The sequence below is a fragment of the Mercenaria mercenaria genome, chromosome 18 (genome assembly GCF_021730395.1).
Source record: "Mercenaria mercenaria strain notata chromosome 18, MADL_Memer_1, whole genome shotgun sequence".
Taxonomy (NCBI): domain Eukaryota; kingdom Metazoa; phylum Mollusca; class Bivalvia; order Venerida; family Veneridae; genus Mercenaria; species Mercenaria mercenaria.
The window spans coordinates 29,315,561-29,331,601 of NC_069378.1; the positions used below are offsets into that span (position 1 = coordinate 29,315,561).

The following is a 16,041-nucleotide window of genomic DNA, read 5'->3' on the forward strand; positions in this document are numbered from 1 at the left end:
CAACAGGCAATCCATCGCAATATACGGCGATTTGCTGAATAGAACAATTCTCGAAACTGAACGGGTTGGTCTTGCAATCACCGCTTACTGCTTTACTTTTTACAAATCCTAAGATGATTTTGTTTGGTCGTTTTCCCTGAAACATGTTCTCCCAGTTGAAACTAGTTGAACCCGTTGATATGCTCACTGATCTCACTTCAACCTTATCATAGGGATATAGAGCATTTTGCTTCTCCAGTATTTTTGAATGACCGTAGATGACGGCAGGGTTGACTCTGATTTTTCTAGCGAGGATGTAGATATCTTCAATATTCACTTTATAATCACTATCATCTCCAGTGAGTAGACAAAAGTTGGTAGAACTTCTATACATCTTCATTTTCACATCCACCTAATTCAACAGATATCTGGACATGGAAAACAAATCGTGAAAGATAGGTCCTTGCAAGTCGATGCGTTTAGACAAGGCAATTGCATTTACTCTCAGAAATAGCCCGTCGTTGGTTGCGTTAGGATCTATCACTCCGGGACTGTCTGCGTCGTCCCTGATGAAGAGCTGCGTATCCAGCTGGCTAGTGACAGCATCTGATCCGTAGTTTAGTAATGTCTGAATGTAAGCTCTGTACGGGTTGTAGTTACAAGTGATCGTGGCTTTGTTTTGCAAAGTCACTTCTGTCGTTTAGAACAGCGCTTGCAGAAACAAGTTTGCAGGCCCCACTTGCTTGACATCGGTGAGGACCGACCCGTCCGCCTTTTCTACTTTTAGTCTGACATAGATCTGCGATTTCCTCAAGTCGAGATAGTCCATTGAGTTTTGCCCGCTTATCTTAAACTCGAATGGACTGTCATCTGACACCTGTGATAGAGATCTAATTTCATCGTAATACACATCCGTGACACTAGTCTGTGTGCTTGGAAGATCGAACAAAGCCAACTCCGACACCAGTCCTTCTTTAAATTTCTCTTCATTAAACACCGACATTCTTAGTTGATTTCAAATATATCCCTTTTCCTGCTTACGCGTGACTTCCTATGACTCTTTCGAGAGGTTTTGCGCTTGGAATGAGTTCTTTTCTTGCCACTTCCACGCTGCCGCTTGACTCCTTGACGAGTTTTTCATTAGTTCTCTTGCGCTTAGTCCCACGTCGATGCTGTCTAGTTGAAGACTGAAGCATATTCACAACGTTGGCTGGATTTATATCCTCCCTCTCTAGCTCAGATTTAGCTTGCGCTGTCGTTTGTTCTGCTGGTAAGACCGCTTTTATAGAATACTGTTTATCGTGTGTCGCTTTTGATTCGTCCACGGGGATGATAGATAAACGTCGTCCACCTCCTGATTGGTTTAATGTCGTTTTACCGCTGCTCACTCTTTCAAAAATGTCTACCCACTTTTGTGGATTTGGAACATACAATTTCATTTTTCCTTTAATAAAACGGATACTGCTTTAAGTGAAGTGTTAGGTGCAACGGCGATTTCAAATCTGACGGGAAAGTACCATCTCCCAGTTTTATTTAGATTTGAAATTCTCTCAGCTCTTTCTTTCTGACGGGTAGATAGTAAGGTGTATTGAACATGTAATCCCAACCGTTCTTTTTGTTCTTATCCAACCGTCTTAACAGTGGTTGTTCCATGCCGTGCACAATACTTTCGTAACAAAGGTCTGTGTAGATGTAAATAGCATCAATCGTTTTAGTTCTCGGCTTGGAATCACATATAGCACGAAACTCTGTGAGTGCGACTGTCCATTTACCATTTAGAGTCAGCGGCAAATTCAAATGAACTTTAAATCGAAACACTTGGTTATCTGCAAATTAGGCATCACTTTCATCACTTTTGATATACAGAAATCTATCCATGGTGTTTATAGGGCGCTTTCCAAAACGTCTTTGATGTTATCCGTTTTTATTCAGCTACTTTATTTTGACAATTAATCTTTATTCATCTCCCAAGTATATCGTGTCGCTTATTTCAGCAGCTATGGTTTGATAAATGTACTGAGATCGTAGTACTCTAGCTAACAGCGCATGATTTCTAAGTAATGCTCTCTTTTTCCTTCGTCTGTTTATATGTCTGGAAGCTATAACTCCCATTGTGAGTCTTTCGTCTTCAAAGATATGAACATCAGGTTGGTAAATGATAATAGATCAGATCGAGCTGTTAACCTCCTCATAATTTCTGCAATGGCATCTATCTGCTCCGAGGTTATTTGTCGAATTAAATGACGGCGAACACTTGCTGCTGTTGCATTTCTTAAGGTAAACAAAAAATTCAGTTCTCGAAACACTCGAGATCGCTCCATAGCAACCTCAGATGTTTATGGTTTACCTTCAGACACGTCTCTGATCTCGTTTGCGTCTACCCAGCTATTAAATGCTTTAGGAAAGCCTTGCCATTCCACGAAATATTGCAGTTTCTTGTTCCTTTTTCGTTTTTTTAATATACGCTCAATGAACCACAAGCTATTTTCGTCTTTGTTTACCTTCTGTAGTTCAGCAGTATAAGACAAACCCTTAATACTGTCGCCTTTTAAATCTTTTATCTTGTACATAGAATGCCTTGCTTTAGAATTCTTCCCGCCACTTTAAACACTTCTGTTGTGTACTGTTCTTGATAAACACGTTGAAACAGTTGCTTTGTAAAGCTTATGCGCACAAGATATCCCACTTTAAACTGAAAAAATAGGTTTAGAGATTGGTTTGTTTGATTTTTTCAAGTACATTTGAGCCCACACATCAGCTTCATTTCCTTTGTTGACATCGTTTGGAGCTAAACCATTTAAACCGCGATGCGGGCTTGCGTTGATACTTGAAACAATATTTTCAAGGTCATTGATATATCTGTTATATTTAGCGCGCATCTATTTAACGTTATTGGCGTTTATCGTTTGGCGCCTTTTACCGCGACGTCACTTCTTGACGTACTTCCTGTATACTTGTTTGTATTTGAATTGAGTTGATGTAATACAGTCATCGAAACCGAACCTGCTTTTAGTATTGACGTCAATCCCGACATTTTGGTCCCGCGAACCGGATACACAGCCTACAAAGAGAAACTTTTGTAACAGTTCAAGAGTAGATTTACCGCTGCAGCCAAAGATGAATTTGACGAAATTACGAGCTCTTATTAAGGGAAATAAAGCCGCAGTTAAAAAACTAACGTCAAAGTTTGATGCAAACGATTCGGAGATCAATGCAGAAGAAATAGAGAATATTCTTCATTCTTTAGAAGAGAAACAGACGACACTTGAAAGTCTACACTCAAAGGTTCTAGAAATTCTACCGCCGGAAAATGAAGAGGAAATAGAAGAGGAGGTGATCGCGCAGCACGACTATAGCTATTCTCTACAGTGCATTTTAAACAAAATTAAGAAAGCATTAAAGGTAAGGAATTCAAATCTCAACGCCGCCGCAAATGTATTTAGTAATAGCTCAACAGAAACGCAATACAGTACCGGAAGTGAAAACATAAATCGATCCAACAGAGACGCAATTAATTCATGCAGTACAACACGAGAGCAATCAATGCTGATTGACAGTTATGATAATGTTCAATATGTAAATTCTGGAAACAGCTATCATAGATTGCCGAAATTAGACCTTCCCATATTCACCGGAAATGTAATTGACTGGCAAGCCTTCTGGCATTCATATGAATCTGCAATACATGCAAACTCGTCACTTACGGACGTACAGAAATTTAATTATTTGAAATCGCTCCTTAGGGGAGAGGCTCTTCAAACAATCGCAGGCTTCGCGCTTACAAATATAAATTACCAGAAAGCAGTCAAGATTTTACACGAACGTTATGGACAGAGGGAGAAGATAATTCAGACATACATGACAGCACTACTAGATTTACCTGCGCCAGTAAACAATTTTGCAAGCCTTCGCCATTTCTACGACGAAACAGAGACACATATCAGAGGTTTAGATTCCTTAGGACAAAGTGAAAATACATACGGTTCATTGCTAGTTCCCGTCATACTGCAGAAACTTCCGGCGAAAATGAAAAAGAACATGACCCGTGAACATGGTTCAACAAATTGGAGTTTAAGAGACATTAGACGAATGTTTCTGAAGGAGTTAACCATTATGGAAGCCGGTAATGAACCTCAGCCTTCGGCCTATCCAGCTACAGCAGCGTTTGTGACCAACAGTAACAAATATAAATCAGGTAAATCAGGAAAAAGGCATGAAAATCCACATAAATCTAGTTTTCAGTCAAAAAATGCGAAAGGGTGCGTTTTCTGCAAAAGACCTCATTACAGCGCAAATTGTTTCACTCTGAAAGATTATGACACCAGAATTGATATAGTTAAACATGACAGACTGTGTTTTAACTGCCTTGGAAACCACAGGGTCTCGAATAGCAACTCTAAGTCTAACTGTAAGAACTGTGCTCGAAGACATCATACCAGCCTATGTAAGGACAAGCTTAAAAGTCAGCCCCTGCCAGAGAAGAAGTCAACACAAGAAGAAAACACTGAAAAGAAAGACACAGCAATGCTGCATTCCTCACATATACATACAGATGGACCTGTATTTCTGAAAACCGCCGTTGCGAAGCCAATATACTTTTCGATGAAGGAGCTCAGAGATCTTTTATCACAGATAAGCTTTCAAAGAAATTAAACCTTAAGGTAACTGGAAGAGAAACACATTACCTGTCAGGATTTGGAGAAAAGAACAGACAAGTCAGACATCTAGAAACTGCGATGATAACGCTACGGACTGAAAATGAAGACGTTGAAATCAAAGTACTGATAGTACCAGAAATAGCAGTTCCGTTGAAGACATATCAAGGTGCGGTTAACAAGCTTCCCTACTTACAAGATCTAAAATTAGCACACCCGTTGAACAAAGATGAAATATTTGAGATAACTTTATTGATTGGAGCAGATTATTATTGGAGAATAGTACAAGATAAAGTTGTGAGAGGAAATGGTCCTACTGCCGTAAAATCAAAACTTGGATATCTGTTGTCTGGGCCATTGAATACATTTGAAGATAATCCGCATCATACATCCACGATGAATTTACTGACATCACACGTCAGCGAAGAAATAGATCTAGAGAAATTTTGGAAGATAGAATCGCTCGGAATAGAAACAGAAGAATGTAATCAGTCATATGATGATTATATGACAAACTACAAGAAATCCAGCGTTACATACAGTGAAGAAGATAGAAAATACTATGCAAAATTACCCTGGAAAGAAAATTACAAGCCATTACCGACGAATGAAATAATATCCAGACGACGAACACGAAATGTCATTAACAGACTACAGAGAGAACCAAGTCTTCTAAAGAAATACGGAGAAATCATAGCAGAACAAGAACGACTCGGATTTATTGAAAAAGTACCAGACGATGTCACCTCGCCTAAAAAGCTACATTATATTCCCCGCCTCCCGATTAAGAAAGATTCAGCGACAACTCCTATAAGGATTGTATATGACTGTAGCTGCAGAAGTTCACAAGAATCAGCAAGCTTGAATGATTGTCTCCAAAGTACTCCGCCTATACTGAACGACCTTTCGTCTATTCTGATGCGTTTCAGGATTCACCAGTATGCTGTCACTACTGACATAGAAAAAGCGTTTCTGAACGTTGGACTCAGCGAAGATGATCGTGACGTCACAAGATTCTTTTGGTTGAGTGATCCCGACGACCCGAGCAGTGACTTACAGATCTACCGTTTCAAATCCGTGCTGTTTGGTGCCACGTGTTCACCCTTTATTCTGAGCGCCGTAATACAGAAACATCTGTCATCAAATCAGTGTGCCATTAGAGAGCAACTTTCAAGGGATCTTTATGTTGACAACATACTTTCAAGCTTACCTGATCACGACACTCTAATGGAATTTTACCATTCAATCAGAGATATTTTCAAGAGAGCGGGATTCAATCTGAGGTCTTGGGCTTCGAATTACGAGAGTCTACGTGAAAAGGCGAGATCAGAGAATGTTGCAGACGACTGCAGAGCTACCAAAGTCCTTGGAATGGTATGGAACCCTGAAAGCGACATCATCACATTTGCGAAAAGTAAAAGTTGTACAAGCAGTCTGGTCCCTATGACGAAAAGAGGGTTACTTAAAGAATCTTCATCCATATACGATCCATTAGGAATACTGAGTCCATTAACAGTTAGAAGCAAAATATTGATGCAGTCGCTATGGCAACAGAAACTGGAATGGGATGAACCATTACCTGCTGAAATAGTCCTCAAATGGCAAAGTGTGAAAACAGATATTGATGAGGGAATCAAAACGGAGCTCACTAGATGTTATTTCTCGAAAGAATTCAAAGATTTGCCCACACTGCACGTATTTACAGATTCCAGTATAAAAGCATACGGCGCATGCGCATATATAATTTCCGGAAACGAGAGCTCATTAGTGATGGCAAAAAACAGAGTTGTTCCGATAAAGACTTTAGCTATACCAAAACTAGAATTAATGGCTACTGTTGTTGGCGCAAAATTGGCAGATCATATCCAGAAAAGTGTTCACTGCACAAAGATACTATTTTGGAATGACAGCCAAGTAGTACTTAAATGGCTTACATCATCAAAACAACAGAACATATTCGTAAATAACAGGATAAAGAAAATCAAAGAACTGTCTGGTGATAGTGAGTGGAGATACTGCCCTACTGATTCTAATCCATCAGATTTGTTATCAAGAGGCATTACCTTCGACAAATTCCAAAATAACCAGCTATGGTTTCACGGACCTTCATGGTTTATCAAAGGCGATTACCTCAAAACACTACTGTTACCATCATTGATAGAAGTAAACGATACATCCCAGAATACCAGAGATACGTCCCAGAATACCAGAGATACGTCACAGAATACAAGTGATACGTCCCTGACTACCAGAAATACGTCACAGAATACAAGTGATACGTCTAACTGTGCAAAAAACAATTCCCTGAGTATGAGAGACGTGTACCAGTCTACACAAGATAAGTTACAGTCTTCGCAGTTTAGTTCAAAGACAACTACTCGAGAGACGTTGACATCTACAACACAGTTAACCGTCACAGACGTCGACAAACTATCAACCATCTCAAATGTGACGAAAATTGAGAATTTCAGCTCTTACCATAGACTTCTGAACGTCACAGCATATGTACTACGGTTCATATATAACTGTAGAAATACAAAGAAAATACGAGGTCCGCTTACTGCAGACGAAATAAACAGCGCATTATGTACGTGGATTAAAGATGTGCAACATACAAGTTACCCAGAAATTTTCACAAGAGAAAAGAAGAAACTAAACACAAAGTCCAATCTGGTTCGACAACTTGACCTCTACCTGGATAATAAGAATATTGTTCGCTGTGGTGGTCGTATGTCAAATGCTTATGTACATGAGAATAGAAAATTTCCATTGTTGCTACCTACAAAGCACGCACTAACAGACCTCATCATTACTTCAACACACAAAAGACAACTGCATTGCGGTACAGAAAGTTTAGTTACTTACCTGAGACAGAAGTTCTGGATTCCGAGAATACGACAAAGAGTAAAATTCATATACACAGGTGTATAACATGTCGAAAGGTTACAGGGAAAGCTTACAGAGTACCAGACCCACCACCATTACCGAAATACAGAGTACAGGACGGACCACCATTTAGCATTACAGGAGTAGACTTTACTGGAGCCATGAACATCAAAAATAAAGACGGATCAATGGGAAAAGCATACATTTGTTTATTCACTTGTGCGAAGACGCGAGCAGTGCATCTTGAAATTGTTCCCGATATGACAATAGAATCCTTTATGTTAGCTTTCCGTCGTTTTACCAGCCGAAAATCAACACCAACAGTTATGATGTCAGACAACGCTCTAACGTATAATGCTGCTGCGAAGATCTTGAAGGACCCATCTGCACTGTCAGAGCATGAAATTACTTGGAAATTTATACCTCAACATGCGCCTTGGTACGGAGACTGGTGGGAGAGGCTGATCGGTTTGACAAAAACCTGCATTAAGAAAGTACTAGGGAAAGCGCTTATCAGTCTCGAGGTTCTCCAGACGCTTGTAACAGAAGTTGAATGCATCATCAACGACCGGCCGCTAACATATGTGTCGTCTGATAACTTAGATGAAGATCCACTCACACCATCCCACCTTCTATACGGACGCCGGATTTCTTCGCCTGTATTTCCAGACGACAGGTGCGCTCTCACACCAACGTCAATCTCGCGAGATTCTGTGAAGAAATTAGCAAACTTTACAGCTAATACGATACATCATTTTTGGATCAGATGGAAAAACGAATATCTCGCATCACTGCGAGAATACCACAAAGTACACAAGCGAATACCAGATACTCCTAGGGTCGGCGATGTCGTACTCGTACATGACGATAATATCCATAGGACGAGATGGCCACTTGCAGTTATCGATGAGCTGATCACTGGTCAAGACGGTTTCGTGCGAGCAGCCCGAGTCAGAACCAACAGAGGTGTTACCATACGTCCGGTCAAAAAACTTTATCCATTAGAGACCAGCGAATGAACTTTGAAAATACTGACGTCATATTTGTATTTTCATAATGACTTGAAAAAGCACATACGACTTAAAAAAGTGATTATTTAAAATTAATGTTGTGATTAAATTCAGAGACAGTGATAGTTTGAGTATATTCAGTGCAAGCATATAACTTTCGTTGCCCGGAGTGTTATATTTAGCGCGCCTCTATTTAACGTTATTGGCGTTTATCGTTTGGCGCCTTTTACCGCGACGTCACTTCTTGACGTACTTCCTGTATACTTGTTTGTATTTGAATTGAGTTGATGTAATACAGTCATCGAAACCGAACCTGCTTTTAGTATTGATGTCAATCCCGACAATATCTATAGGTTCTGTTGTGTCTCATCAATCGATACAATCTTTCTTTCAATGTCCTTTGAGCCCTCTCGATTACTTTTTGGTGGATTATTTGTCGTAAAAAAGTAGATATCCATGTCTTTCATATACTTCTTAAACCATTGGATGGAAAACTCACTCCCTTTATCCGCGCGGATTTTCTTAATTTTAGTTGGAGAAATGTCATTGAGAATGTCCTTCATGGCGCTTAAAACAACCTTTGCCGTCTTGTTTTTCAATGGTCTCACCCACAATTTCCTGGATAGAATATCAATGACACAAAGCAGAAATCGCACACCGTCATTCTCGTCAGCTAGATTTGACATTGACAGAAGATCTATGTCTAGCTGCTCGCCAATGTATGTGACTCGCACGTTGGCCGTCTTAAATCTGTGTCGTCTTGGCTTCTGAAGAGAATAAGGGTCCTGGTTGTTTAGCCATTGTTTGATGTAGGTAATTGTAAATATTCCAGGATATTTCTTGTTGAGAACTTGAAACAACTTATATGCACCCGCGTACGCAGCGGGATTCTTTGATTTGAAATAATATCGTTGTAAAATTTGCTCCTTTTTATTATCCATATCAATGCAGTGCACGCACGTGTACGCACTGTACCCTGGTTAAATGAAAGTACCAGATTGAAAAGGTGTCTATTTAAAATGTACAAACAAAACAAAACAAAACGAAGTAATGCTGTCCTGCGATTAGTGGAAAAGGCGTCCTTGTTCAACTCATTAACTATTCTCTTTTGCAAACACACACGTTCACACGAAAATGGACGGTCGGAGGTACTTTTTCCCTTAGGAGGTTCTTTGCCCCTGAGGAGGTTCTCTAGCCCCCCCCCCCCCCCCCCCCACACCCGTATGTACCTACTAGTGTACCCTAGATCTACTTAGTATCGATTTGCGTCCGCGTGATGCAGGCAGTATAAAAAGCAATTTCTAACGTATATTCTATACATTTGTTAGCAAAAATACCTTTTTGAATTCGGTTGTAGTAAAATTTTGTAATAACCAACAACAATACATCTTAAACAAAGTGTTTAACTCTCAGCTAAGAACTTGTTTTGTTGCGTACATATTTTTATTTGTTTCAGCGTGAAGGAATAAATACTTAAATTCATTTGCAGGGCGTGTGAACATGTTGAATCTCTGCCAGACATAGCTAAAGGCATACAGGACAGTAAGGTGTATGCAGATACCAAAACTTCACTGCAGAATGTACTAACAAGAATGGAAAAGGAAAGAGACACAAGGAAAGATAAACTAAAAAACATTGATCGACGAAAGGATAAGTCTTTAGAAGACATAGAAACCTTCAGAACGGAGCTAACTCGAAAGATAAATGAGCTTTCTGAAACTTCAAAGGAGCAAATTTGTTCGCAGTATCAAATATGCAAGGACAAAATTCAATGCAACTTAAATACGCTGGATAATGTCATTTCAACAGCGACAGCGAGTGTGCAAAACTTGTTAGACAAAAACGAATGCCAGTTGTTTATGAATGTTAAAACAAGTAAAGAGTTGATAAAAGATTCTGAAGCACTCTTGAACGACCTGTCTGCTGTAAAGACAACTGAAGAGTTCAAGTTTGTGTTGAATCACGGAAATAAAAGGACTCTTACTTCTCTTGGTTTCGTACAGTCTGATGAGGAAGTTGTGAAGGAATACGGTGCATCGTTTTATGATAGATTCCTTATTGACCCAAAATATTGTGAAATATCTGGAATATGTGTGATGGATGACGGGACACTGGTGATTGCTGATAAAACAAATTCACAATTGAAAAAAATGAGCGAAAACTTCACAGTCGAAGGTCGTATTTATGTTGGTGGGAAACCGTATTCGATATGCAAAGTAGGGTTAAACAAAGTTGCTACAGTTGTATACGGCAACAGCGTACTTTTTGTAGACGTTGGAGTGAAAATGAAACTCGGAACCAAATTTTATACCGATGGACTAGCAGCATCGGTTTCTTACGATGCAAAACAAGATGCTTTACTTGTTTGTAACCAAAATCAAGTTTCTGTTTTTACGAAATCGGGAGCATACGAAAGGAACGAATATGGACATAAATTGTTTACGTTCGCAACACAATTATCATTAAATGCATCCAATGATGTAATGTTTGTCAGCGATAGCAGGACAGAAAACAGATACATGTAGCTTTGACCAAACACGGCAACGCGCTTTGGACATTTAGTGACCCAGAGTTGAAGGAACCAACGAACGTTTGCGTTCTTCCAGGTGACATCATATTAGTTATTGATTACGGTTCGAATAACGTCTTACAAATTGACAGCAGCGGAAAGAAAATTGGTCTATTTCTAGAGATACCACGTCCTGTGGCTCTAGCGTTTGACAAAGAAAATTATAGACTTATAGTAGGAAATTGCTCAAATGAAATACAGGTGTACTCGATATCTAGAAAATAGAACACACGCACGCACACACACACACACACACACGTTTATCATTAGTGTCTAATTTTTGCATGCAATGAGTAAATAATTGATATTACATGTGTTTGCTGAAAGATTGGCTGAATATTGCATAATATTTCTTGTGTACTGCGTTCATTTAGAGTTTTTAATACTTTAAATGCCAATGACCATTCCAATGCAGTGAACTACTGTGTTCCTTTCCCTGTTCTTCCTCGTTTTCATTTTACAGGGGGATCAATTAAATCTGATACCATTTCCTTTTCCTGTATATTGTTGCCTATGCACATTTTTTTACATTTTACATGTATTATAACAGAGTTATTGTACAAAGTCTAAGTTTTATTTTGTATATAATATATTCATAATTATCTTTTGGTAATTTAAATATCCAATACACTTTATTTTCAATAAGTGATGTTTTACGGAAAAAAACACTTTGAAAACATAACATCGTGCAGAAACAATTAAAGTTGTACATATGATAGTTTGCTGGATACTAGTATATCAATGTCTGTTAGGCTTTAGGGCCACAAAATACATATTCTTTTGTCCAGAGAAAATTGGGGTTTTATGAAAAATGCCTGCAAGAGTATATTTGGCAAAGAACTGGCGTAGATTTTTATGTACTTCACATTTGAAGGTTCCTGTGAAGTTTTGGGTAATTTGGAAGTTTTATGACCACTGAAGACGATGGTTAAAATGCAAAATTCATGTCAAATGATGAACATTTGTATTTTTTTAAACATTTTTGAAATTTTAATTAAAGTTGCAGAAAGCTTAATAGTTACCTTCTACTTGATACATATGATGGAATAATATTTTGTTGCATGATAACCATATAAAACATAGGTAAATTGAAGTTTCCCAGTGAACAGTGAATGTTGCTCTGCAACTATATCAAGAACATCACTTTAGACTATATACGGAATGGTTTGTTTGTGTCAGAGTGGTCACAATATTTATCAATTTATGCTTGATGTTTATTTGTAAGCATGTGTTCCATTTATTTTTGTTTCTAATTACATTACCTGCTAATTTCAAATGCCTTCTCATTTAGAAAGACCCTTGTGTCCCTCAAGGCATCGTTATAGTCAGAGGCGACCACCCACCTGGCGCAAATCGACCGTATTGTGTCCTTATAGAAAATAATTCAAACCCTAGTGATGCTGGAACCTAACATAAGTTTGTTAATTGACATACTGATAAGATTTCGACTTACGTAACTCAAAAGTTTGACTCACTTTACTCGAATTTTCGACATACTATCTTGACATTTCGAGTGAAGACATAACAAGCACGTGGCACTAATGCTCTTTCGTATGAACACGTTAGATAAACTCAGGCAGATACATCTTATCTCGTGCGCACGACATCTTAACAATTCAAAAGCAAATTCGACTCCCACTGTTTTTGCTTTTGCTTTGTTTATACAGTCAAACTCGCTTTATACGAACTCATCCGGACCTAAGAAATATGTTCGTATCAAACGAAATTCGTATTAATGAATGCATGACCAGATAATTTGTCCGAGCAATTTGGGCAGTATCACCGGTATCATCGGCGAATAGATTCTAATATTATGATACATGAAAGTAGTTAATAGTTTTAAACTGATTAAGTTAATTCATTCAGATAACATTGAAATTACTCAAGAAAAGTCATACTTAAACAGGTAAAACTGTATTAATTTAAATTTTAATGTGCGGTCGAGGTCAAGAGCGCCAAATTATATCCACCGCCAACATTGAAGCTTGTGTGTGTGTGTGTGTTCGGGTTTTACGTCTTTCTCAACAATTGTTCAGTCATATAAACGACGGTTGAAGCTTGTACTATATAACAAGCATTCTAAGAGGTATAAAAGTTTGTATATTTTGGAAGACACAGCCTACCTGTATCGACACTAGAACGTCAATAATGTGTTTAAAATTATTTACACCTCTTTAAATCTTGACTTGTTAATTGATTAAATTATTTTATATTGACATGATACACAAAGGACCGAGTGTTTGTTTGTGAATAGGTGTGAACTACTCCATTGTCCAATTACCGAGCGGCACCAGCTTGACCATATTATTATTTTCAACACATTTTATAACGGCCCCGACTTCTAAAATTAATTCGTATCAAAAGATGGAAAAGTATAATATTTAAGCTTATTGGGACTTCCAAAATGTGTTCGTATCTACCGATTATTCGTATCAAGCGAGTTCGCTATTACCGAAATAATTTTACAAAGAAAATAGAAGGACCCGGCCGGGGAATTCGGACTTTGTTCGTTTAATCCGAAAATTCGTATCAAGCGAGTTCGTATTAAACGGACTCGACTGTACTTATAACCGTTACACGGCTTTGCAGGGTAGTAGGTTAAATACACAAACTGAAATAAAGATTAAGTATGTTGGCTACTTCCATATATCAAATAATTTCCCTGTATCCCCTTAATTCATGCATGCAATTTTATAACTTTTCTGACAATGTGCTAATTGATACTATCAGTCGAACTGCGATTTGTTGCTATTCTAACATGCAGTAAGCATCATTATGTTCGTTTAATTTTGAAGATAGGATGACCAATTATGTGCACTGCTCTCCCAAATGATGTGATAAACTTGTACTTGTGGGAAGTTTGACATCTGAATAGGCGGGACCCTATTTATCTACTCGTCCATATGTTTTTAGTCATAACCTGAATACACATAAAGGGTCCTAATTTATATAGATATGTTGTCGTGCGTTCGAGATAAGATGTCGAGCGCACGAGATAAGATGTCGAGCGCACGAGATAAGATGTCGTGCGCAAGAGATAAGATGTCGTGCGCTCGAGATAAGATGTCGTGCGCTCGAGATAAGATGTCGTGCGCACGTGATAAGATGTCGAGCGCATGATATAAGATGTCGTGCGATAGAGACAAGATGTTGTGCGCTCGTGATAATTAGGCTGATATGTTTATTAAATGGACCTTTCGGCGCATCAAACATTTAACCTGAAATTTAAGCACTTATATTATTGACCTGTAACGTGTAGTCGCATCCACAACACTTTTCATGTTTGCTGGATCATAATAAATTCCCGGCGTTAAGATCGCACCAGATTTTAGACAAGTCTGGACAAAAAGGGGCGAAATGACAGCGAAGGAGCTGGAGCTGGCCGGTCGACAGAAAGATGTGCAGTCCACCACGGGAAATTAGTCGATATGTTCTGTAAAGATCGCGACGAAGTCTGTTGTGCAGCTTGTATAGCTATTAAACACAGGTACGCCGTTCAAAATATAAATATACATAGATACAGGTCACCATATCTCCTAGTTTTTGGGGCGGTGCGTAAGCTCCGCCTCCAATGGAATTAAGACGGGAAAATGAAAACCACTCCACTTCTTAGTGCAAAACGGCAAAGCGCATCCACTTTCTACATCCTCTCATAAATAAGAGCACCTACAACAAAGCGCACGAATATGACCTATTTTATGGTTATTTTTACACTCTCACGTCATCAGCGAAAATCAAGGAGGATTCCGGAGATGACCGAGGCTTCCCGATTGCTATTTTTAGAAACCAAATAACTTATTGCACTACGCAGTAAATAATGAGTTCCATCAAGTTTTTTTAAATAATAAAAAAATATTAACTGTGTGTTTAAATCAATAATATATTGTGTAAAAAAACTGCACATAACAGCATTTCGTTTGTTTAAAAAAGCTGATCACTTTATAAATATAAAACGAGTACTTATACAGACGCCAAGTCACGTGACAGACAGACGCGATCATTTTCCGCGAAGCCGCCATATTGGAGCACGACGATCAAGATAAGCATTGAATTGTAAGTAAATATACATTATTTTGAGTAGATCTAGTTCATTCTTTTACAGGTATAAATATCTTGAGCCACAACTTGTAAAGCCTAATTATATATGTATTCGGGCTTGTTACATTGTCATACGACTTTGCATAAATGTTGATGTAGCCTGAAGCCAGAAGAAGCCTGCGTCTATTTTCAGGAAGACCTTTTTCAGTGTTAGATATTTGCTTTACATTAAACGATATATTTTAAGTGCGTGATTTCACTGAAGTTTTATTTTGTTGATTTCAGCAAAGTTTTCATGCTAGATCCATTTCTAGTTCCTGAATTTTTGAGGACGATTCTCATTAGTTACGAAACTGTATATTGATAATTGAAGAGTAGGCCTATTCAAGGACATTTTTAATCGATTTTTGTCGCTCTTGCACGGAATGCATTAAGAGAGTGCATTTAAGAATTTTTAACCATAAAATGTGTATGAAAGGCATTGAATATTAGGGAGAATAATTATTAAAGGCCATCTAGTGCCAATGCTATGCAGCTTTGAACTGCTAGGCCACGGACATATAAGTAGTAAAGTAGATCATACTTAGGTTTCGTGTGAAATTTTAGATTTCTGCTTTATTGTTTAATCATTAATCAGGCTGTACAAGATATTTTTCATCGGATTCACTGTCGTGACATAACTTTACTATTTTCCGATAAAAATATCGTTGATCTTTAATCAGGGCTAATAATCTGGACTTAAGATCCTGGTAGCTATTTTACAATTCATATACATTTCTGACACTGAAATGTCTTAGCTGTTGAAAGAAAAAGAAAAAATAGATCTTCAAATTTATGATCACATTTCTTGTAAGAACCATTCTCTAGGTTAGAAACAGCCTGTAAAAAGTATTAAATATTGAAT

At 38.2% G+C, this 16,041-nt stretch overlaps 1 protein-coding gene across 2 annotated transcripts in view; it reads left to right on the forward strand.

Annotated features, from left to right (window-relative positions):
* LOC123537747 (uncharacterized) overlaps positions 1-16,041 on the forward strand; it is a 52,604-nt gene that overhangs the window by 18,640 nt on the left and 17,923 nt on the right. Inside the window, exon 2 of one of the 2 annotated variants that reach the window (XM_045321522.2) lies at positions 10,020-12,368. The exons of the other annotated variant lie outside the window; for it this stretch is intronic. Within the exon in view, the coding sequence (XP_045177457.2) occupies positions 10,020-11,055 (1,036 nt within the window). The 3' untranslated portion in view covers positions 11,056-12,368. Of the gene's footprint in view, positions 1-10,019; positions 12,369-16,041 lie in introns of those variants that run through there. 2 annotated transcript variants of the gene reach the window in all.